The 22,761-nt window shown below is 46.0% G+C and overlaps 1 protein-coding gene across 6 annotated transcripts in view; it reads left to right on the top strand.

Annotated features, from left to right (window-relative positions):
* The window catches only part of EXOC6B (exocyst complex component 6B), a 311,968-nt gene that overhangs the window by 215,499 nt on the left and 73,708 nt on the right, over positions 1-22,761 (top strand). For all 6 annotated transcript variants that reach the window (XM_040590557.1, XM_040590521.1, XM_040590539.1 and 3 more), the window contains 2 exons: positions 8,366-8,507; positions 21,273-21,346. In XM_040590557.1, the coding sequence (XP_040446491.1) occupies positions 8,366-8,507; positions 21,273-21,346 (216 nt within the window). The remainder of the gene's footprint in view (positions 1-8,365; positions 8,508-21,272; positions 21,347-22,761) is intronic.

The following is a 22,761-nucleotide window of genomic DNA, read 5'->3' as shown; positions in this document are numbered from 1 at the left end:
TCCCAGGGGTCCAAGGCTGGGGATCGTCCCTTTCCCCAGCAGGTATTGCTCTGTGCTCAGGAGCCCTGGCCCACAAGTGTTGGTTATTGCCCACCTCTCTTGTTGGCTGGAAGGTTTCTTCTTCTTCTTTTCCTTGGCAAATTTCAAAAACCTGTGAACATCAGCTTGTGGTTTGGTGCCAGTTGCCTTTCTCCAGATCCCTAAGTCAACATGCTGGCTTCAGTGTTTAGCTCCTGGGATGATTTTGTGGAACCAGACAACAAATATGGAGCTTGAAAGTGACTGAAATCAATAAGCGGGTGTTAATGTTCACACGTCAGTCACCTCTCATGTCCCACACGGGTCACGTCTGATGCAGAGTGACATTCAGCCCATTCCCTGATGGAAACCAGCAATCTGCTGTCATCCCCTTTCTATAACACAAACAATTTTGGGAGGAAAAAGTGATTTCTTCTTCTTCTTAATAAGGGTGCTGCAAAGGCAGGTAAATAGAATTTGTTAATAAAGAGTCGCTCTATATCTACTCTGAAGCTAATACTCTTAGGGATGGATTTGATTTCCTGGGATGCGTGGTGTTGTCTGACTGTGTAGCACTTAATGAGTCTAATTCTCTCCTGGACAAAGACACTGCATTGATTCTCCTTCTGTATTAAACATAAAACTTTCTAGAAAAAATAACTTTTATTTTTGCTGATCTGTATTGTTCTTAGTGATTTGACGCTTGTGGTGTTGTGTTTTAACTCCATATGGTTGCTTCTCATCTCATGCCTTTATCTGGGCTTGGTTTAGCTGTGGTATTCTGCAGGTCTCCAGATCAGCATCTTTTCTCTTTTAAACACCAGGGCAGATGTTTTTTCTACCTTTCCATCAAATTCCTCCGTGCTCTGAGGCCACTGAAAAAGGGACATCAATTTACGAGACTGCCCTGCCCCTTGTCCCTCCACTGGGTCTGTGTGATCTGATCTCGTGGGTCCGTAGGTGCAAGGTTTGGGTTTGGACCATGGTCCCGGTGCCATTGCCTCTCTGCCCATCAGAGATGCACCTGTAGAGGCTGATACGACTCCTGTCTTCAGAGTGGGGGGCATCTTGGAAATCACCCTGCTTGGGGTAGTGTTGATGCACTAGTCTGTAGGCTTGGTCAATGCGGAGAGGTCTTCTTGACCATCTGTTTTGTTCAGAGTTCTCACCTGTTACTCCTGGACCTTAGTCATGGATACACTCACTTTTACTTGCAAGATACTGAGTGCAGATCCACAGCTTTTTTTTATTTTTATTTTTTAAAAAAACAAACCTAAACCAAACTAAGACAGACGAAACCCCCCCAAACAAACCAAAACCACCACCCCCCAAAAATAATAAAAAAAAACCCACCTCAACCAAAAACCCCCACAAAACCACTTCTGTAAAAAATGAGAGTGGATTTCTGGGCAATTAATGACAGATGTATTTGTTTTTTAAATAAACCTCTTAAATGTACATGAGTACTTTGCTGTTTTTGTTTTGACTGTTTGGGGAGTGTCATTGTATCTGGGTAAGGGTTTGGAGGTTTTTTTGCCATCCTCAGTGACTGCAGAACAGTTTGTTGTTTGTTTTTTTTTTAAATGCAATTAAAAAATGCATCAGGGTGGTGTTAAGAACCTGGCAAATCAGGATGGCATGAGCAAGCCGGGAGACTCTCTCAGGATTTAGCAGAGCTGATTTTGCCCATGGTTTAGTGAGATTTGGGGCTCCAGTGCTGCAGGCAAGCAAGGGCAGTCCAGAGGTGTCTGGGGCAGGAGGAGATCATGCCTTGGGGGTCTGCAGGGTCTGAAGTCTATCCATGCCTGCACAGAAAGTGTCTGCTGGGATTATTGCCAGTTTTATGCCACCAAACAATTGCTTATTGTTACAGCATCACATTTCCATCTTCTGCAAAGTATTCCACTGGTATTGCATTATGGATTGGAAAAGTCAGCAAACTCAGCATTGAAATTATTGGACAACTTGTGATGTTTATAGAAAAGTGGACAATTAATATTGAGGAATTCCAATTTTTTGGCCCGCTTTTCAGTTGTATGAAGTCCATGGATTTGCATGTCTAAATATACTTAATCACATCAATCCCAATGCTTCTTACAGATTAAACAGAAATTCTGTTGGTATCAAAGACCCCAAAATAATTGGAAACCTTGAGACCATTTGAAGCCTGTCAGGTTTTGTTTTTTATGGAAAATGCTGTATTAATTCTTTGGCAAGTTGGTGGAAGCTTTCTCGGTGCTACAGTAGGACTTTTGTTTGCATGTCAGTGACCACATGGCTCCTAATTTGGGGCAAGGAATAAAGCAAGAGGCACCTGCTCGGGTCTCTTCTGGGACCCTCTGGCTGGTGGCCGTCACCAGCTTGTGCCACCCCTGTGGCTCTCGCAGCGGTAGGTGTGTGCCGAGGAGCCCCCTCTCCCCCTGCCGCGAGGTGGGTAATGGCTGCATATTCCTGATTGCGCGTTAAGATTAATGGGTATTTATTTTAACAACCATTCCATTTCAGTAGCTTTTAATGAGTCCTTTGATAGCAAGTTCCTTAATTAACAAGGCAGCCTTTCAGCGTTTCCTTTCCCTAATTGTTAACATACTTGCTATTTTCAAACAAAAATGCTACCGTGAGCGGTGCTGGCTCTATAGCCTCTATGCTGACCTTCCCCATGGTGGCTGCCTGTCCTCCTGGGAACTTGGAGGCTTCCATCTGCTGCCCAAGGATGAAATACAGATGAAAAGAGATGATTTCATGGTGAAAAGTGTGATTAATTTGGTCTGTTCCATGGGGGGTAGCCCATGGCAATATGTTCTGGAAGGTGCCCCTTGGGTTGCGTCTTTGGGAGTCCTTTAGAGTTTTGGCTCTGTCCTTTCACTGGTTGCATGGCCACAAGGAACGTCTCTAGATGATCTACCTGTGTGCCCCGAGGAAGCTTTGGTGGGACAGGGAGGACAGTTTTGCCTTGAGAGGTGTCATGGAAACCCCAACTGCAAAGAGGTAGTATCAGAGGCCATGGACAGAGGGATTTGTTGCCAGAAATAAGGTTGCAAACTGATTTGAGCCTCAAAACAAAATCCCATGGCCTTTGCTCTGATAATAACGCTCAGAATTGCTTTATTTCACTGAACCAGCGTGGAGCTTGCAGGAGGCAGGCAGGCACTTGGGCTGACAACTTGGCTGTTGAGCTCTGTCAGCTCCCACCCATGACTCGTGCTTTTCTGATGCAAATACAGTTCATTTTTAATGAGGTTTGCAAAGGTCTTAAATAAATAAGTGATACTATAGAGGTGTTCCTGGAATTGCTTCATGAGAGGTTAAGCTCTTCAATTTTCTGTCAAGTTGGTAAACGAGCTACTGGTGACTTTAAAGTGTTTGTTTTCCCCCTTCTCTGTGGACAGCTCAGGTCATGGTTGCATTCCTATTTCGTTGCCTTCCTCTCCAGAGATCATCTTTTAGATAAATCGTTCCTGAGGTGGAGGAACCACAATGTTCAGGCAGGTAAAGTGTTTCTGAAATACAGGCAGGGACCAAGCTGGTTTGGAGCCATGCCAGGGAGCGGGATCGGGATGTAACTCTGCGATTTTGCAGGACGCTGGCACAGGGAGAGCCTTTGGGAGTGCCACCGGTTCTGCCACACGCTCGTAAAAATCATCAGTGGTAATTAGCATGAGGTCTGAGCCATTCCAGCTGAGCATGGCGTTTTCTAGGAGCAGCAATGTCTGAGGCTGACATCTCTGAGACATCCTGCTCGATCTCCATGCCAAGGCACATGTCCCGACACCGCTGCCATGGGTGGTGCAGTTAATGATTTCGGGAGGGAGGTGAGGCTGGTGGAAAACACGTCCATCACGGGCTCAGCTCTGTCCGTCGCTGTGCTGCGGCAAGTCGGGATTCTTCCTCCCAGCACTGTAGGAAAGCTGAAAAATGAACCAAGGCAGGGAAAAATAACACTACAAAGTGAACCTCAATCGTAAATAAGTGCCAGAGAACCAAGATGAGCACATTGTGGTATGAGGATGTACTTGAGGCCTGCCAGTGTGCAGCCCAAACCTTCCCTTCCCAAGTGGAATACAAACAACCTTCTTCACTTGCAGTAGCAGCTTATTAGTGGTGATATATCAGTGTCCTGGCGCTGGTTTTTCTCCTGTCAACAGCAGCTGCTTATCAAGCAGATACTGCACTTTATTTCTAGGGGAATAGTCTAAAATTGATGTTCGTAAGCCATTGCTGATCTTACAAGGAGTAAGTGGGCATCTGTTGCGCTGCGTGTAGGGGTGAGGCAGAAAAGGATTAAGTTGAGTCTTATTTATAAGACTCAGTTCAGGCTTATTTATAACATTGAAAAAGATAAATTCCGGAAGGGTTTTAAATATTGGTGCCCAGGGAGTGAGGTGTTGGTCATCCCTGGTGATACCTTCCTTTCTCTAACCAGACATTTAGCACAATAATTTAAACTCCTATGGTATCTCCAAGCCCTTTAATAGTAAATATAAGGAAAAGTGGATTAATGTTTAAAAGGCGGAAAAAAACCCCACCTGTATATACTCTTGTCTTTCATCCAGTAATATTGGATTTCAACTGTCAGGCATCTGTATGTTCTTAAATCTAAGATGAAAGACTGCATCTTTTTTAAAGCAGAATGTTTTTTTGGTGTTTAAACCTTAAGAATAATGGAAATAAAAGGTCAGGTTCTCAGCTGGCCCCAAGGAGCTTCAGCTTCAGAGTTTTCAAAGACGCAGTGCACATTTGCACCTAAAAAGAATTTTGGGCCAGGCCAGATCCTGTGTGAAAAAGGAAGGAGGAGGGAAAGCTAAGCCTGAAGCTGCTCCTGGGCTTGTCAGTTTGATCCCTTTTACCATCTCTGCAATGAGCTGTGGCAGAAAATACTCCCAAAGAATGTCCTAGAATACCACTTACACGCCGCTTTCGTGGCGAAGACTCAGCAGAGTTGTTGTGCTGTCAAGCTCTGATGATTAAATTACTTTTTCCAACCCGTCTTCCTTGCGTTAGGCTTATTAACTTGACATTTCATCTCAATTATTTGCTTTTTTTCACGCCCTCCTGGTGTCGCTTGTCATTCACTCTTTATTCTGTCGAGCCTGGCTGGCCGGAGGAATGCGCGCACCGTGGCAGGCATGTTTGTTGTGGCTGTTGCAGGCGTAGGTAACCCTTTAGGTACCTCCACGCATGCTGGTCTGACCCTTGCTTGGCATGCTAGAAGGTTGCTCCTTTTAAATTTGTGTCAACAGGGCAGAAAACCTTCCTGGAGGTTTTTCCTTTTGACTTCACTTGGGGGTGAGCATCTCCAAGGCTTCTCCGAGGGTTGCAAGCCTCTAAGCAAACTCATGCTGATGTGCAGGTATCAGCTACTTGTTGGGATTTTGTCATGTGATTCCAAAAAGGGTAAGGAGCCCTGTCCCCCATGCCCAGCATGGGTCGCAGTCTCAGGACATAGCCTCCGAGCTTTGCTTTCTCATCCTCTGCTTCCATCTGGGTCTTCTGCTCAATAACAGATCAAAACTACTCGGTCATAGCAAAAACTCAAGTGTCTGTGTGAAGTAATGAAGAAAAATCACAGATGGGTAGCGGTGTGCTTCCCACTGCGGTCAGGGATGAGGAATTGGCAAGAGCAATGTTTTAAATAACCGAATGTGTCAGAAAGGCACAAGTAAATGATGAAAAGCAAAAAAAAAAAAAACCAACAACCCAACAAAAAACCCAAGGCTCCGCTAAACTTTATGGTTGCCATGCTTCATGTTAATTTTAGTAAAGGTGTTTGGAGGTGAGTAATGAACACTCCTGGAGCCTGGGAATGGCAGGGAACAGTGGAGATGGAGTACCCTGCCCCATAATGCATGGGTTTGCTCTATTTTTTTTTTTTTAAGTATTTTCTTTTCCTCCTGCTGAAGATGAATGCAGCCTGAAGATCCAAAACAACTTTGCAAAGCTGGTAAAAACACTTTGCAGCTCATGCGCCAAACATTTGCTCATCGTTCCGTGCCACCGGAATGAAACTTGTGATACTTGTCGTGAAACATCGTGTAAACCCCTCGCTTTAATCCTAGTTTAAATACAATTTGTAAAGTGCTTGTAAAAATCTGTGAGATCTTGTAAGCCACTCCTTGTTTTCAAGAAAGCATGTTAAAGTCTTTTGTGTGCATTTGAAAACATAATCTCCTACTGAAGCTGTTTTCAGGGTAGCGCCATTATGCAGAAATATTACCATGGGGTTGCACATGCAGACATCAGGATTGCTCTGTGCAGCATCAGCCAGCGGGTTTGTGCGAGTCTGTCCTCTCGTGTCACAGGATTTCCCCATTTTTATGGGTTTAATACATGTTGTAGGCACAGGCAAATCTTACCTGCCCCAAATCTTGTATGGCAGGCAGCAATACTTGAGGAATGGGAAAAATCTTTTGAGCATTTGGAAATGAGGGAGAAATTCGGATAAGCTGAAAAAGAAATGCTCCCATGTGTTCAGCACCCCAAAGTGACGCTTGGTTTTAGTTCACTGAGAGCTTGGTACCTGTAAGCTCTGAGACTTGCTGCTGTGATGCAAAATAAATTCAGTAAGAATAGGAGAAGCTTCAGCTTTCTAAGTGTTGTGTGCATGAGACGGTCTGAGTTTGTTTAATGGCCTTATGGGTGCTTTGGGTTTGCTTTTATGCTTCTGGTCAGTCAAATTGGATTTTGTGAAGCACTGTGCTAAATGCAGAGTGTGCTCCCTGCTTGCTCCTGAGCCTGACCCTTGGGAGGACTGGGCTCCTACATGGCAGAGCATCACTCCTCCGCAGGATGGGCCAGCCAGCACCTGGGTGGGGACATCTTGTTGCAGTTGGAAAGGTCTTCTCTGTCCCCTCGTGGCATCTCAAGAGCATCAAGAATCTGTAGGTCTTTATGGAGGATCTCAATTCTTCATGGCCGTGCTCATCAACTTCCCTCTCCTGCCGGCAACTGTCCTGGTAGCTGATGCTACAGCCAGGACAGGGCATGGGTGCTCGAGCTCAGTGACCTGCTTACGGCCTTTTCCAGGAGATGGAGCTTTCCGAGCACCCATCTCCCTTCCTCCTTTTCCACAGGCCATATGTACCCCCACTATCATCCTTTTCCTTAGTACCGCTCTTCTCTGAACATCCGTAATTCCTCAGAGGCATCCCGAGCTTCCTACCTGACTGGTCAGTTCTGTCAGTGCAGGGGCTTTGCCCATAGTTTGAAAATCAGCTGTTTCAAATTCCACTGTTCAAAAATTTAAGTATGCTAATTAAATTGTTGTGATTACTCTTCTCTTGCCTTGCAGTTGTTTCTCAATCAGAAAATGGAAGGTCTATCGGGGGTAACTCCTCTTGCCACGAGTTATTCATGTGATTTATAGCTTGAGATCTCAGTTGTTCCTCACAAGTGAAACATAACTGTGGTGGCTTAGAGAAAATGTGTTCAGAATAAATATTTCATAACAATGTTCTCAAATTCCTTAATAGCTGAAACTCAACTTCTTATACTTTTGTTATAAATACGAACATTTTAAGGGATGTTAGTAGTTTCTCTCCACATGGCAGCCTTGGCCATAGCTGCTTCTCTGTAGCCCCCCTGTTTAATCACCAGAAATTAGGGATGGCTCGGGAGAAGGCAAGCATTGATAACCGCATTCCCCACGCTACAAGCAGGTGCAAGATGCATCTGGGTGCTTGAGGTTATTCCCCACCACCCAGCCCTGGGGAACAACCCGATCCATGTAAACACAACTGACTTCTTCAGTCACCTTCTCGCCTTGATGTTTCTTTCTCCTCAGTCTCTGTTGACACCTGGAAGGTGCTGCACAGCACTGTAATTGGGCTGGAGAGCATCAATGTTATGGCCTCAGCTCTCTGCTCCCTGGTAGCCAAGACTGAACCTTAAACTATTAGCCTCTGCTGTTGGAAAAGGATTTTGAAATTCCTGTCTCAGAATATATATGGACGCTGGTTTAGTTGTAGGCTGGAGTTTTGAATTGTCATCAGCACTGCTTTGACCTATCAACGAGGTTACTTCAGGCAATATATGTAAGATGTGGAATAAAATACGGTGTTTTGTCTTGCCCGTGTTAGGATGTGATAATGAGAGATGCTTAGAGCTCTAAACACCTCAGGGTTCTCCTGGATTTGAGCTGCTGCCAGGCACTCTGCACCTGACAAGGTCTAATCCTGCTAGTAGCAATGGGGAATCCTGAAAGGCGATTCCCTTTTCTGATGGTGGTTGTGAGACTGAGCGCTATGTGAAGGTCCCATAGCAGGTGGGGCGCATTAAAGAGGCTGGTCTAAAGAGGTCCTCTTGCATTTTGTGCTTGATGGCTTTAATAAGTCTCCCTTCTCTCTTGCAGGGGAAGGTGGCACAGACGGCTTGCATGTCGGCATGCAAACACCTCTCCACCTCGCTGATGCAGCTGCTGCTGGAAGCCGAAGTGCGGCAGCTGACGCTGGGCGCCTTGCAGCAGTTCAACCTGGACGTGGAGGAGTGTGAACGTAAGATGCAAAATCATCTCATTTTCCATGTCTCGTTTTGCCTCTTTGTGTGTCAGGACCCAAGCCAGGGCTTTGAATGATGCCAAATACTTGGGAGCGGTGAGCACCTGCAGACCTTGCTGCTGCTGTCCGTGAGGGTACTTGGCAATATCTTTAGGACAGAAGAAGCCCAGCAAATTCTAAGAAATCAAAGTTTTATTCTTCCTTTTTCTCTTTAATGCTGCCTTGATGCTTTCTAGACCATCCCAGCTTTTTGAGATGAAATATTTTAAAAATAGGAGAGATCAGAGTGCATAAAAGAGGAGGCTAAGAGAAATCAGTTTACATATGGCTGTTTCTGGAAATGGTCACCGGCTTGGCTTATGTTCTTATCCTCTCCTGACCACAGCTGCTCATCTTCCCTGTCTGCTGCAGAGATCTTTTTCTCAAAGCGAGCCCTTCTTGCAAAATCACTATTAAGTAAAAGAGATGTTTTGTGACAAAGTGGCTACATCTGTTCAGAGACGTATGTGGGGCATCACGATGCCAGGACCATGGCTTTGCTTTCAAACCTGCTCATTTTGGTTCACCTGATATAGCTCTGAAATCCTAAGGTTTCCCTCAAGTTGCTTGTTATCCTACTTTAATTAAAGGGTTAAAAAAATATAGCACAAGCCTGACAAAACACTTTCTCCGTGCTCTCCCCCCCATTTTTATAATTAAGCTGTATCAGGGTGAACACACTTCTGCACAGGAACCTCTCTCCCTTATGAGTGGGATGGATTTATTATTGTGGTTAATATTGTGATGGATTAGGGACCATGGCTATGGAAAACCCAAAGCTTGATATTGTTGATAAAGAGTTCAGGAAATCTTTGGTCAAGTATTTTTGGGAAGTTATCTTCCAAATATCCACCTTTTTTTGCTTTCTTGGTTGAGGTGGAGGTTGGGATGTATCTTGTTTAGATACTGATAAACTTGTTTACTGTGGAGTCTTCTGAAATGCTTTTTGTCCCCATGTGGCTTCCAATAATGCCAACAGCAAAATATTCCGTGGCCTCCATGTGAATGTTATTGGAGCCAAAATAGCAGTGAGCTTGCTTGTCCTGTCTCTGATAACTCAATGAAATCAGTTGTGTTGATTTCATTATCATCTGGCACTTAAAAAAATATTCTTTCGCGCTTTATAAAAGGTTTTGCTGATTGTGTTTCAGTTCAGCTGTACCCATCAATAGTGAGATTAAATTCGTTTCTGAGAAACATCACCCAGTAAGATTTCTGGTGTTCGTAGGGAGCGTATTTTAATTTTTAATGTCCTTTTGCTAATTTCCAGCACTTGGTTGAAAGCCTGGGAGAAGGATCCCTGTTTAATGAATCCTGTCCTAAATTTGCAGCTATAGCATATGTCATCATGTAAGCAATGCCTTATTTTTCTTTCAGAAATGCCTTCAGCCCTAAATTCTTGCTAATTTGTGTCCCATCAGCACTTCAGGGCTGTACCAGTAGCAGCTGTGTTCCCAATCGGTGTCTGCAGGGGGACAGGTGATGTTGCTGAGAATAATAGGAAGCATTTGTCATAAATAATAGTTTCCTCCCTTTTTCTTTTGGCTGCAAACAGACTTGTAACCCTGCAGTTTTCTACCCCATCAGCAACGTGGGTCACTAAGCACCAGCTCTTCCCTAAAAGCCCCTGATGCTAAGTAAAATGGATGAAGTTTAATATCAAGTTTAAAAGCATGATTCCTTAAATTCTGATTGTTTGGTGAGACAAAACCAGGAGCACTCAGAAGCTGAAGAGCAGGTGATGCCAACCTGAGCAGTGGGAGAGGTGACCCACTCCCCCAAGCCCCAGCCCGAGATGCCAGTGCGGGCAGGGGAATGGAGACAGATGCCGGTGCTGTAACCTTCCTATCCATCACTGTCAGCTCCAAGAACAGTAAACCCAGACAAAGTCCTTTTCTTCCTTTTCGGCAGCAAAAATGTGTTCCTTCATCCCTGCGGTTTGTCTGCTGACTTTGCTGACACTGGGAATAATTTTAGTTCTATTTTTGAGAAGCAATGCATCAGGATTTTAATTTTAGGAAAAGCCGATCCCAAGAATGAACTGGTATATTCAGAAAACATATTTCAGTTTGCAAGGGTTTTGTTTGGTTTTTTGGGGTTTGTTTGTTTTGTTTTTTAGATTTGGAAAGCGCAGGTGCAAATCTCCGCATCCTTATTATATCAGTTGCATATTTGACTTCATGTCTCTGCCTCCAGCCCTCTTCCCCTCCCCAGATGGCCAAGCCTTACCTAGTTTAGCAGCTTGATTGTGTACTTATCATATTAAAATAGGATTTTATAGCTGTTTGGAGCACATCCAGAGTTCTGTGATGTGGGAACGGGGCTTCAGATTCTCAATCCCAGAGTTTATTAGGCTTTTTTTGAAGTTTGTTGTGAATGCCAGGTATCAGCTGGTTAAGAGAGTGATGAGGCAAATTAATGAAGGACTTAATCATGTATTAACCATGGTTTGAAGGTGGTACAGATAATTTGCTCCATATTTGAGTAGATATAATACGTGTTACAAGAAAATGGGTTTATACACGCAATAGATAACAACTATAGAGGTGAAAACCGTGGTGGCTTAGGCTTAAAACAAGACACTGGTAAATGAATTCTGTAGACTTCTGTGTTTGTTAAATATTTCCTGATTTATAAATAATTTGTTGTCCTGTCAGCATACAAAGGCTGCGTGAACCATTGCATCAGGCTGAGGTTTGGCACCAGGCAGTTGCAAGCCTGGGTGGTGCTCGGGGGAAGCACGAGGCCATACACTATACATCCCCTCCCCAGAAAGATGCTTGTTTTGCACATTCAAAGCACTGAATGTACAGTTTATTGGTTTTATGACCTTCAAAAAGAAAGCTTTTGGAGGACTGGGGAGAAATAGTAAGTTAAATAGATGTTATGAGCCAAATCTCGCATGTTTTGGCTTATGAATAGTCCCATATACATCAGCAGCATTTTTGATGTGAAAGAGGCAAGGAAGAGCAGGGCTGCAAGGTTGCAAAAATCATGTGCTGGATTTTTAAATGTAAAAAAACCTGGGGAAGGTGTGAGCTCTTTCCCTGGGACGTTATCCCCCACCCCCCCCCCCCCCGTGAGACAGTGGTGCTGGAGCCTCCGGCTTGGCAAAGCCCTTGAGGAGACGTAAGGCACTAGTTGAGGTGGAGTGCTGTGGCCAGGGCTGGGCTCCCCAGTTCCAGAGACAGGGAACTGCTGTGGAGGTTCCAGCGGAGGCTACGAAGGTGATGAGGGGACTGGAGCACCTCCCTTACGAGGAAAGGCTGAGACCCGGCCCGTTTAGCCTGGAGAAGACAGGACTGAGAGGGGATCTTATCCATGTCTGCAAATGCCTCAAGGGCCAGTGTCAGGACGGGGCCAGGCTCTTCCCAGTGGTGCCCAGCGACAGGACAAGGGGCACAAACTGCGACACAGGCAGTTCCATCTGAATGTGAGGAGAACTCCTTTACCCTGAGGGTGGCAGAGCCCTGCACAGGCTGCCCAGAGAGGCTGTGGGGTCTCCTTCCCTGGAGACATTCAAACCCGCCTGGACGTGACTGTGCAACCTGCTTTAGCAGGAGGTTGGACTAGGTGATCTCCAGAGCTCCCTTCCAACTCTGACCAGTCTGGGATTCTGTGATGCTGTGGATATCCTCCCCCCCCGCCTCAGCAAAAACCTGTTTCCTAAGGTGTGTGTTACAGATTTGAAAATCTTTTGGTGCAGCTTTACAGTGATGCGTGTGCAGGGATGGCACAGCTAATGTCCAGCGAAGGGCAAAAGTAATATTTAAAATGCTGTTGTTGGCCAAGTATTACTTGTAACTCTTTCTTGTTTCTTGGCTTTGCATAGCTCTTTTATTATGTGGTCAAGAGAGATTCCCTCACCTCCTTTTTAAAACTGAAGTGAAATAAGGCATAGAGGTTAAATGAATTGAAAGATACAGTAGGACATGTCTAATTATATCTCCATTTAGAAGTGAGTTCTGGCTCCAGCCCAACAAGCCAACTTGAAAAGAGGAAAAAAAAAACCAACTGGAGAGGAAAGAAAACCCCACCTAACACACATATTCCTGTGAACCTGTAAATGAAAGAGGTGATGCTTTTTTCAGAGTAGGCATTTGCTTTTTAAAATGGGCTTGCTGTCATCCAGAGTACATCTGTAACCCAAGATTTAACTGTGTGCAATGTGCTTTTTGTAATATCTGTGTGCCTTGTAGCCCAGTCCCCTGCTCTGCTCTTTTTTGGACCTCCTGGTGCTGGTATGTATATAATTCTTTTTTCTCTCTTGTACCTCAGAGTTAGTGGGAATCAAACGTAACACCCAGATTTGGAGATTACAACCAAAAGAGGAAAACAAAAGGGGGCTGCTCTCTCTCCTACAGAAGTGTTTCCCATCTATGTAACTGGTTCCAGCAGTGGTTGAGGCAGATTGTTTTTACAATACTTAGATCATAAAATAAGCAGTTCCATAATCTCTAAAGTCTTTTAACTGCTGCTTTATGAGAAATTAAAAGCACCATAAAAATTATATTTAAAATTTCATTAAACTCCCAATTTTCAGTCAGCCCACTCCTGGGGGCAGTCAATAAGAAACACAGATGTCTCTGGCAGTTTGAGGAATCCTCCAGCCTGACACATGAGCGTGCCAAAATGTGCCGATACAGGGCCCGGTGCAGTCGTTTGCCACCTCCTTCTTGGCTGCGTTGTCTGGCTCTGAGGACTTTCCCACACGGAAATCCCATTATTTGTGTAAGATGCCGGGGTTTGCCCACCACACCAGAGCAGTCCTCTCCCTCAAGCGCAGGCTGTGGGCTTGGCGCCGTGCAGATGGCTGCCTGATGTTCTTCCAACCTGCAACCCAGCGGGGACTGGCGTGCATGGCACTAGAGGTGAGCAGAGCGGGTTTGAGGACAAACTTCCTGAATTTAGGATATTGCACTGTGTGCTTACTGGTATCCATCCTGTCACAGTGCACCAGCAATACTTGAATTTTGGGGGAGAAAAGGAGATGTTGCAATGACAGAAGGAAGAGGTTTAGCAGATCACCTCAGGAGAGAAATCTCCATGCCCCTGATGCTGATTTCTTCATGCACCTCGAACCCTGGGCTCAGCGTTGGGCCCCTCACGGCCAGACAGACACTGAGGGGCTGGAGCGTGTCCAGAGCCCGGCAGGGGCTGGGGCACCAGCCTGGGGGGGCGGGGGGGTCAGCCTGGAGAGAAGGGGGCTGGGGGGGACCCGGTGGCTCTGCAACGGCCTGGCAGGAGGCTGTAGCCAGGGGGGTCGGTCTCTGCTCCCCAGGAACCAGCGACAGGACGAGAGCAAACGGCCTCACGTTGCGCCAGGGGCGGGTGAGATTGGGTGTGAGGGAACATTCTGCACCGAAAGGGCTGGCAGGCGCTGGCACAGGCTGCCCGGGGACGGGGGTGTCATCATCCCTGGGGGTGTTCAAAAACCATGTGGCTGTGGTGCTTGGGGACATGGTTCAGTGGCGGCCTTGGCCGTGCTGGGTTAATGGTTGGACTGGCTGATCTTAAGGGTCTTTTTTGACCTAAACCATTCTGTGATTCTTCAAGTCGTGCAATACATGGTAGCTTTTTATTATATTAGTGGCTCACCGGCTCAGTCAGGTGCCTCTCTGTGCCACTTGGATGTATGGTTAAAAAATGGTATTTGTTTAAAAGAAATTAAAGCTGCAGATCCTCCGGAGACATAGTGCTTGTAGGGCTGCGTCAGTGCAGCCAGTGGTGGTTCTGTGCTGGCTGAGCTGGTGGCAACTGCGTGCGTGTGAGCTCCTCACCCGTGGCGGCAGCCAGGGAGAGGGCCTGTATTAGCCCGTGATGCCAGGCAGAGCTACATCACATGTGTCCTGGGTTGTGATGGTGTCAAAGGACCATGGCTGTGGTTTGGACAGTTGGTAGGAACTCCTTATGTTGCGATATTAAGAGCTGTAGGAGTTCGCAGGCTGGGGTGACAGCGGTCAATGATGGTGTGTGGGTGGCCGATGAAGCTGATGGAAGAGCAGGGTTGGTTTGCCACCTGCCTTGCAGTGCCTGAAGGTAGTTTCCTCCGAACCAAGGGGTGCCAGCCTTTGTTTTGGAGCCAGGCCTTGCTCAGAAAACTGGTTATCTTACCCCCTGAGCTGGCTCGGGTGCCTGCCATGCCCTGGGGCACTTGCCATATCGCTGCTCCTTCACCATGGGCTGGGATTGCTGTTCCTCTGTCTCCTGCTGCTGGGAGGTCCGAGACAAAGCCTCGTAGATGTCTGCTGCACTCGCTTTGGGGATGCTGTGCTCCATGGCAAGGCTGCTTTCCTTCCCTGCAGCACGCTCAGATACTCCTACTCTTTAAGCATCCCTCTTTTCCCTCCTGGTGACTTTTCTTGCCTAAATTTCAGCTCATCGTAGCACTCAGTAACGCTTTATTGGGTGTGTCAGGAGCAAACACAGCTCCTTCCCTTGCCTTTCCTCCATAGTGCTGGCTCGGGGTCATGCACTGATGCTGCATCCTGGAACATTGCAACCTGGAGCAGGGCTGAGCAGCAAGAAAAACAGCGGTTCTGGGCAGAGGGCGCTGAGCTTCGAGGGCGTGCGGGTGTAGTTAGTGTACAGGCACGTAACTGAACTGGTTCATGGATTTTGGCAGCTTAGAAAGCTGTTACCTGTTGATGAAAGTGCCATTAAGGTCCTTGACTGTCCTAAATAGAAGGCTGAGCAGTTTGCACGAGCTGCCTGCATGGGTGGCTTGAAAGAACACCTTTTCAGTGAGGAGCAAGCAGATCGTGATGTCCTTACAAGCATATAGTTCAGCTCATCTCTGGGAGCTTGCAGACCCTTTGTTTGTCTGGTCCTTCGCCCACACGTGCCTGTTGCTTGTGGTGCCTGTGACCTGTGCCATTCCCTTGGAGGATGAGAGGAACACATCGCTTCCTTCTCACCTCTTCACCTGTCAAAAGTCAGCTCTCACTGGGAAACAAAACTTTGCATTTTACTGCTGTTAAAATGGAGTGGGGTGATTTGTATTGACAGCAGAGCTGCTTTCCAAGCGCAGCCGTACGTGCTTTCTGAAATGGGAAGGGTGAATTATTGGAGCGCCGAGTGACAGAGGGCATGGAAGGGGGAGCCTCTGGTCCACGGCTGTGCCACCTTCCTATGCTTAGATTTATCCTCCCTTATTTCACCCTGAATTTATTCCCCTGGGCATATCATTAATTTATTTAGTGCTGCCTTCATTTCCCTCCGCTGACCTTTCTTAGAGGTTGCAAAGTACTCGCAGTGGCAAAGAGAGCAATGCCTGGTGAATTAGTGCATATAAATATGCATGGAGGAGATGCGCATGACTCCCCATCAATTAGCTACCAAAACCGTGCCCTTTTTGGTTTTGGATGGGAAGTATTTAAACTCTGCTACGGCACACTACTAAGTGGTCTTTGCAAGTCTGACTTGAGCAAATCCTGGGAGTCTGCATGACCTCAGAGAGAAATGAACTCTCCAGCCTTTTTACTTTGCTCCTGAGCTGAGAGCTCTTGCTTGCTTCTGCTCTCTCTAACCATCACCTGATTTTTTGCCTTATATTCTGCTTTCATCTGTCCTATAATCTATCACCTTGTCTCCTTTAGCATTTTAGCTTTAGTATTTCTCTTTCTGCTTTCCTTCTCTTCTGTCTTCTTTCTAAACTTTGCTAACCCCACAGTGGCATCACAGCCTCTCCTGCCCTCTTTTCTCCAACTTCTGCTGCAACATTTTTGATATCCTCCATCTCCAACACCTTCCCGTGTTCTCCTTTGTTACCAGGATACCCACTGATTTTTATTTACTCATCCTTACAGTCCTTTGCAACTCTAGGAAGAGAAGACTCCTCTTTCCACACCTCATTTTGTTTGATCCATTTTAAGAGCACACAGTTCCTCAGCTCTGCACCCCCCTTCCCTTCCCCACCCATTGTGGACACAAGCGACTGGTGCTTGTCAGCCTTTATGGCTTGAATGAGCTAATGGTGAGATGCCCACATTCCACTTTTCCTAGTATTAGTATTTTAATGGAGCTGAGAACTTGACATCTACTAAGAGACTTCCCCTGTACGTCTTGGATTATGGGTTTGGGAACCTGTGTAGATCTGTAACTTGATTCTGTAAACCTGTCCTACGGATTGGCAGGTACCAAATTTCTTGGCACGCATCTCGTATAACTTCTGAAGAGCTTCCTTTTCTTTTACTTGAAAAGATCTAGTGGTCCTTCCGTGATAAGTGCCTCTCTGGATGCAAATGCTCCTCAGCCCTGTCAGCAAACCATCACAGCCCCTGGGACCACTCGTTTCTATGTGGTAACAGGACTCCAGACTCATCTTTGTTCCATCAGAGGAATGAATGACAGAGAGGAGTAGAAATTTTTATTTAATCTGACCCACTTCAATGTATTTTGGATAACTCCTCCCTCTCCCCGCAGCTCTCTGGAATTCCCCAGATGGGAATGAGCTTTGATAATTTCGCCTATAATGGGGAACAGCTTCAAAGCAGGGCTGTGTGGGAATGGTGTGGGTGAAGTATAAGCTCAATATGGAAATTGGGATCTTCTCTCTGTTCCTCTTGCCTTAATTCCTACCCATCATGTCTTACCTTTATTCCCTTCCCAGCTTCTCCAGAGTCCACGCAGAGATTTGTTCTTCTGCTTGTGCCTCCTCAAGGTGTCATTATGTGCCTCTGGGTAAAGGCTCAAGAGGTCCTGTTGCTTGGCTTTTCTAAGATAGTCTTCCAAGGGTTTGTCTAAGGAAGATGACTTTGAGACCTACATCCTCCATTGAGGAGTGCCGAGATGGCTGTTCCCCAGATACAAAGTCTTGGTCACGGCTGATGCAACTGCAAGCAGATTGTGCAGGTTCCCCTCAGCAGGAGCTGCTGTAACCTCAGTCCTGCAGGTCTGCCGTCATGGATTCTGGCGGTGTCGTGTAATTCAGAGAAAGCCTTGCCCTCAAAATGATGTTTTTGAGGAATGAAGTCGCCAGCTGTGTTCATTTGAACTGCACAATATGTGTAAGGCTCTCTCCCTGTGTGCCTAGCCGTGTAGGGTATACAAAAAGAGATTCCCCCGTTCTGTATAATTAATTTACAGTGGATGTCTCTTTTTCTGGTGTGCGTTTGAACTCTTTATTCTTTGTTCATTGTAAAGGGCTTAACGGTTCCTGTTCCTTGATTCTTTCATCAGTGAAATGTTTTGGAAGAGAGGTTAGAGTCCCCCTGTGACCTGCCCTGGGTGGCCCAAGCCTGTAGACCTTGCAAAGACATTACTTTTTTGGCCTGAACACAAGTCTCTCAAACCTTTAGCCTGGCTAAATGCTTTGTACAAACAGCCGCATACTGATCTGCTCTATTCTCTTGTGATTTTCTGCTCAAGGGGCTGTACTGTAGGTGGCTTGCTATGTTTGCCACTTGCCTTGGTAGTGGAGACAGTACAATAAACAAACCCGACAGTACTGAGGCCAGCACTGTGCTTGGTTGTTCCGAGAAAATTATCCTGAAATCTGGTTGAAGAGATTAAAACCAAGAAGAACTGGCTGTGTCTTTCCTCTAAAGCTCTGTTCTCTTCTTTGTTTCTTTTTTTCTTTAAGACTTTGTTCATTCCTCCTTCAAAATAAGTTTGTGGCATTGGTATGTAAAATGTGACCTACGATTACAGAAGGTACGGCTATTTTTCTAACAACCGTGGGGTGAAGCATTGCATTCATTCCTCTTCGTGCTCCTCGCAGCCGAGTGCTGTAGCAGCTTTCTTCCAGTGTCTGAGCCGTGTTCCCGGTCTCATTTCTTCTGTAAGACAAATAATATGATCTCATACGTCATTTCACTTCTTGGATGTCAAGTGCTCTGTTAATGCAGTAGAGACTCCAATCTGGGTTTTTTTGCTGAGAATTACTGTTGAAGCAAATGTTGGTTCACCATGCTACCATTGCTGTAATGTGCCGTGGTAAAGAGTAGCATCACTCCATAACTCTCCCAGCCTTCCTCCCATACAGTTCCTGAGGAAGAGACGGCTAAAGGTGAGCTGCTAATGAGCAACCGTGTCTTGGGATGAAATCTGTCTTGGGTTGCTCATGAGCAGACGATGGTAGTGATAAATTCACCAGTCTTGTGAAAACATTCAAAACCCAGTCACAGGCATTTTCTCATGAGGTTTTGAAATTCATGCTTTCGGGAAGATCTTAAATTTCACAACTCCATGTGTGTTTCTAAATAGATTCCTAGCAGCTGGGAAGCCCTTAATCCAAAATAGAATTTTTTCTTTCATTGCAGTCCTTTCAGGGTTTCTGTTTTCCAGGGTTTCTCCAAATATAATCGGTAACACGATGTGACCCCATCCTTAGAGGGTAGGACATAATGGTTCAGCCGGTTTGTTGGGTACCTCAACGCAGGGACGCCTGCGCCACTGAGCTGCCCAGGGCAGTTTCATCTCTCAAAGGGATGCTCAAATGCTGTTTCTCGCATCTAAATGTTTTTAGCTTCTCAGGTACGTGCTTTTCCAAAGTGGGGGTGTTTTAGGATTGATGTGGCTTTGGGGATAATTTTTCCAGATGAGACAGTGGGGTGTAGAGCAAATGTGTAAAGATGATTTATCCCTTGCAGATCAGAGTCAGAAAGCTTGTGTTAGTCCTCCCTTGCATGTGTGCTGGCTCAGGCAAGCTGCAGTCAAATTTTATAGCAAACGTACATTAAAATGCCTTTACAGTTACAATTAATTAAAACAGGTTTTGAGGGTTAAACGTAAACTCACTTTGGACTGTTTGCAGCCTGAACATTGCAGCATTGGTCAGTGAAACTGGCTGGAAGCTGAGCAGCTCCTATCTCTGCCCAGTCCCATCCTGTGGAAAAGTGGCAAAGTCTGCAGGCACAACCACGGGTGGTTTCTCTTGGCTTTGAGTCACACTTTTCCAATCCAGAACCCAAATGCCAACAGTCACGTACATACTTTCTCTTCTTATTTTTTATTATTCATTTCTAGAAGTAATGCTGGATAAAAGGAATGATTTTACAGCCGTGTTTGCTATTGAACAGCAGAAGTTGTCACTTGACTGATGGCAGCAAAGATGAGCGATGGCTTTAATCTTAGAGCTCTTCTGGCATCAGAAAATATGAAAAAGCAAAGCTGTGGCTGTCTGAAAACTGGCCGCTGTGCCCCTGGAGGTACCTGTGTCTGTATTGAAGGATGTTCTCCATCCAAAGATTTTAATGGAAGGTGGAGCAAGGAAGCTGACAAATAACCCTTCTTTGGTTTCCAGAAATAAGATGGCTGAGGAATAGGGCTGAATCCAGTGTCTAAGTTATTAGTCTGTTCTCATTAGAGCCATGGGGGACTGGGCTGCTGTAGGAGGTCTTTAAAAATAGGACTGAGATGATTTGCTTTCCTTGTTTTGTGGCATTTGCCTGAAAATTGAGATAACTTTTGGAAGGAGAAGTCAAGGAGAAGACCATCTGGCATGAAATGATTATGCTTAGCATTTAAGGACAGGACAGGCTTTGTCTGTTAGTACCTCTGTGTAGTCATGGAGATAGAAGGCAAAATCCTCCTTCCTTATTGCCAAGCCATCCTTAATCCTCAGCTTTGTGGAGCTGCAGGAGCTGTGTTGAGTTCCTTTGTGGTAAAAACCAGAATAGTTGGGTGATAACGGGCCATCTACAACTTCAGAATCTGTATGTTGGTGTATATTTTCCCTCCCTTCTTCCTTTCTGCCATCGTGCGTGGTTGCATCTCAAGAAAACATTTCCTTCCAGCGTGCCCTTGGTGATGAAAAGTTGCATGGAGAGCAGAGATAAAGCCATTACTTCTGTAACTAAAGAGGGTGAAAATTAAGTGAAGTTGGGCAAAATCAACCTCAGGCATATCTTCAAAAGACACACTTGAATGTGTGCAGTCATTGGCTTCGTGAGCGCTACCAAGCAAAAGCTGTTAAATGGCATGGAAGAGCTAAGGTCCTCTGATGTGGATTCATTCAAGTCCCCCTCAGTGATTTTAGACTTGGTTTAAATAATGGATTAGAAGAAAAATAAATGACTTAAGTATGAAATTTTGCCCAGATTACACTGGATGGAGGTAAATGTGGCCTTGGAAATACTCTCTTCCCTTTAGAAGCCAATGTTATTCAGTTGTCAGATGTCTTCATCCAACATAAATAAATATGCCACATAATGGCCGTGATTCTTCCCATTTGGGGTGACTGTATGCTGGCATTAGCGCACCATACCAGATAATGCAAATAATCTGTTGCCGAATAATTAATGATGTGGCCGGGCATATTTTTTTGAAGAATGCTTATGGAGCCTGGTGACAGGCGTGAAATTAGAAAATTCCTTCAGCGCCCTAAAATATAAATAGCTTTCGGAACTGAAAAGAGTTTCACAGCTGAAGATTTTATTGTGTTGAGAGGAAAAACTTTTCCACCCCCATCCCCCCCTTTCTTCTCGGCGAGTTGTTTGTCCATTCACAAAACAAATACTCTGAAGCCCAGTACGGCTCATGGGAATAAATTTCAGGTCGAATTAGTACAGTTTCCTTGCTGTCAGGACGGTGGAATTAATGGTGTTTTGATGACACGAATTTTGAAGGGCGAACAAAGACGCTGAAGGGAGGGAGACATGACTCCTTAGAAGCGCGGTCCTCCTCTCCCCCAGCCTCTCTTGTCTTCCCTGTCATCCGTCTGCCAATCTCCCTGTCCATGGTTAGTTAAAGGCGCTTTTTATCCTCTTTTCTTTCCCACAGAGTTTGCCAGATCCGGCCCAGTGCCTGGGTTCCAAGGGGACACGCTGCAGTTGGCCTTCATCGACTTGAGACAAGTAAGTCTTTGTGTTTTTGTTTTTTGTTTTTCTTTTAAGATGTGTGACTGAAGACCATCAGGTCTTAAGGAAAGGGAGAGGAGGGGAAACGGCGTCAGTGATTTACGCCAGAGACCTATATTTCCCCCCCTCCTCCTCCTCCCTGCGCGCGAAGCCATCTCCTTATTGAGTGCGCCGGGGTCCTGGAGATGGTGGAGGTGAAAAGGGCTGGTGGTACGGGGGCGAGAAAGAAAGCCATGCCTGACCCTGGCCGATGGGGTCCATTGTGCTCCCGTTGGCTTCTGCAGACGCGGCAAAAAGATAACTCGGCGACTCTCCCGGCTGACGCCAAGCAGGTGGTGCTAACAGAGAGAGCAGTGATGCAGAGACCGCCCGCCTCGAGGACTTTTGTTCACAGATAATGCCCACAGAGGCGTTTTGCGAGGGTGAAGGAATTTGCATTCGGGTTTGTGCGGGGAGAGTATGCCTGTGTGCGCACCCGTTTGTGTCCGTCTTTGGCTTGGCAGTCCCCCCCTGCCCGGTCCCCTCTTCCGCAGATGGTCCCCAGCCATGAATGACAAAGTGGCTCCTGGGGAAGATGATTGGGAAAGGCTCCACCCATCGGTGGCCACCTCTCGAGGGGGCCCCACTAGGGCCAAGTTGACCATAGCAGGTACTGAGGCATCTGTGGGGCTTGGCAAGCCAGTTTAGGGAAAAGGGCCATTCTAGCAAGTCATTTGTTTGGGGTAGAAATGGGCATTATTGATATACTGGGCTGGGGGGAAAAAGTGAGGTGGTCCTGTCATCTCTTGGCACTGAAGATGGATGGGTTGGATAGAAAGTCTGAATGAAGTAAGACTCAATGACTGATGCTTCTCTCCTATTAAAACAATCTTTTTTTGTCTGTTAAACCCCCCTGGCTTTGTCCCTCCTGCCATCATGATGCAGTGCCTCTTGTTTTCAGGGTTGACGTAGTTTGCATTCTGAAAACTTTCGGGTGCCGAGGGTATTTCTTAAATCTGCATAATCCCTTGTATCGATGATCTCCTTACCACTGGGACTCTGATTCATGCTGGAGCTGCTTTTAACCCGTAAGAGTTTGAGAACCTCTCTGAATCCAATTGATGTGCAGGGAGCAATCTGTCATCCCATGACACTTCTGCAGAGCAGCAATAAGTTTAATATCATCAAGTTGCTGCGCGTTCGCTTTTCGAATGCGGGCCTGCCGGTAACTGCCAAATTTGTTTGCAAAATGGTCAAAAGAGCTACATGGGAAAGGTGTGTGTTATCACTGCTACGCGTTGACACTTTTATCTTCATTAGCTTCTTGGCACTTTACTGACTGAGGCACTCAATGCGCTCACAACCTTCTGGGTATGAGGAAATGGGAAGCTTTGGTCCTTTTCCAAACACGAGGACATGAATGCGGGGATTTT

This window comes from Falco naumanni, chromosome 1 (genome assembly GCF_017639655.2).
Source record: "Falco naumanni isolate bFalNau1 chromosome 1, bFalNau1.pat, whole genome shotgun sequence".
Classification (NCBI taxonomy): Eukaryota; Metazoa; Chordata; class Aves; order Falconiformes; family Falconidae; genus Falco; species Falco naumanni.
This window is presented reverse-complemented; position numbering and strand designations above follow the sequence as displayed.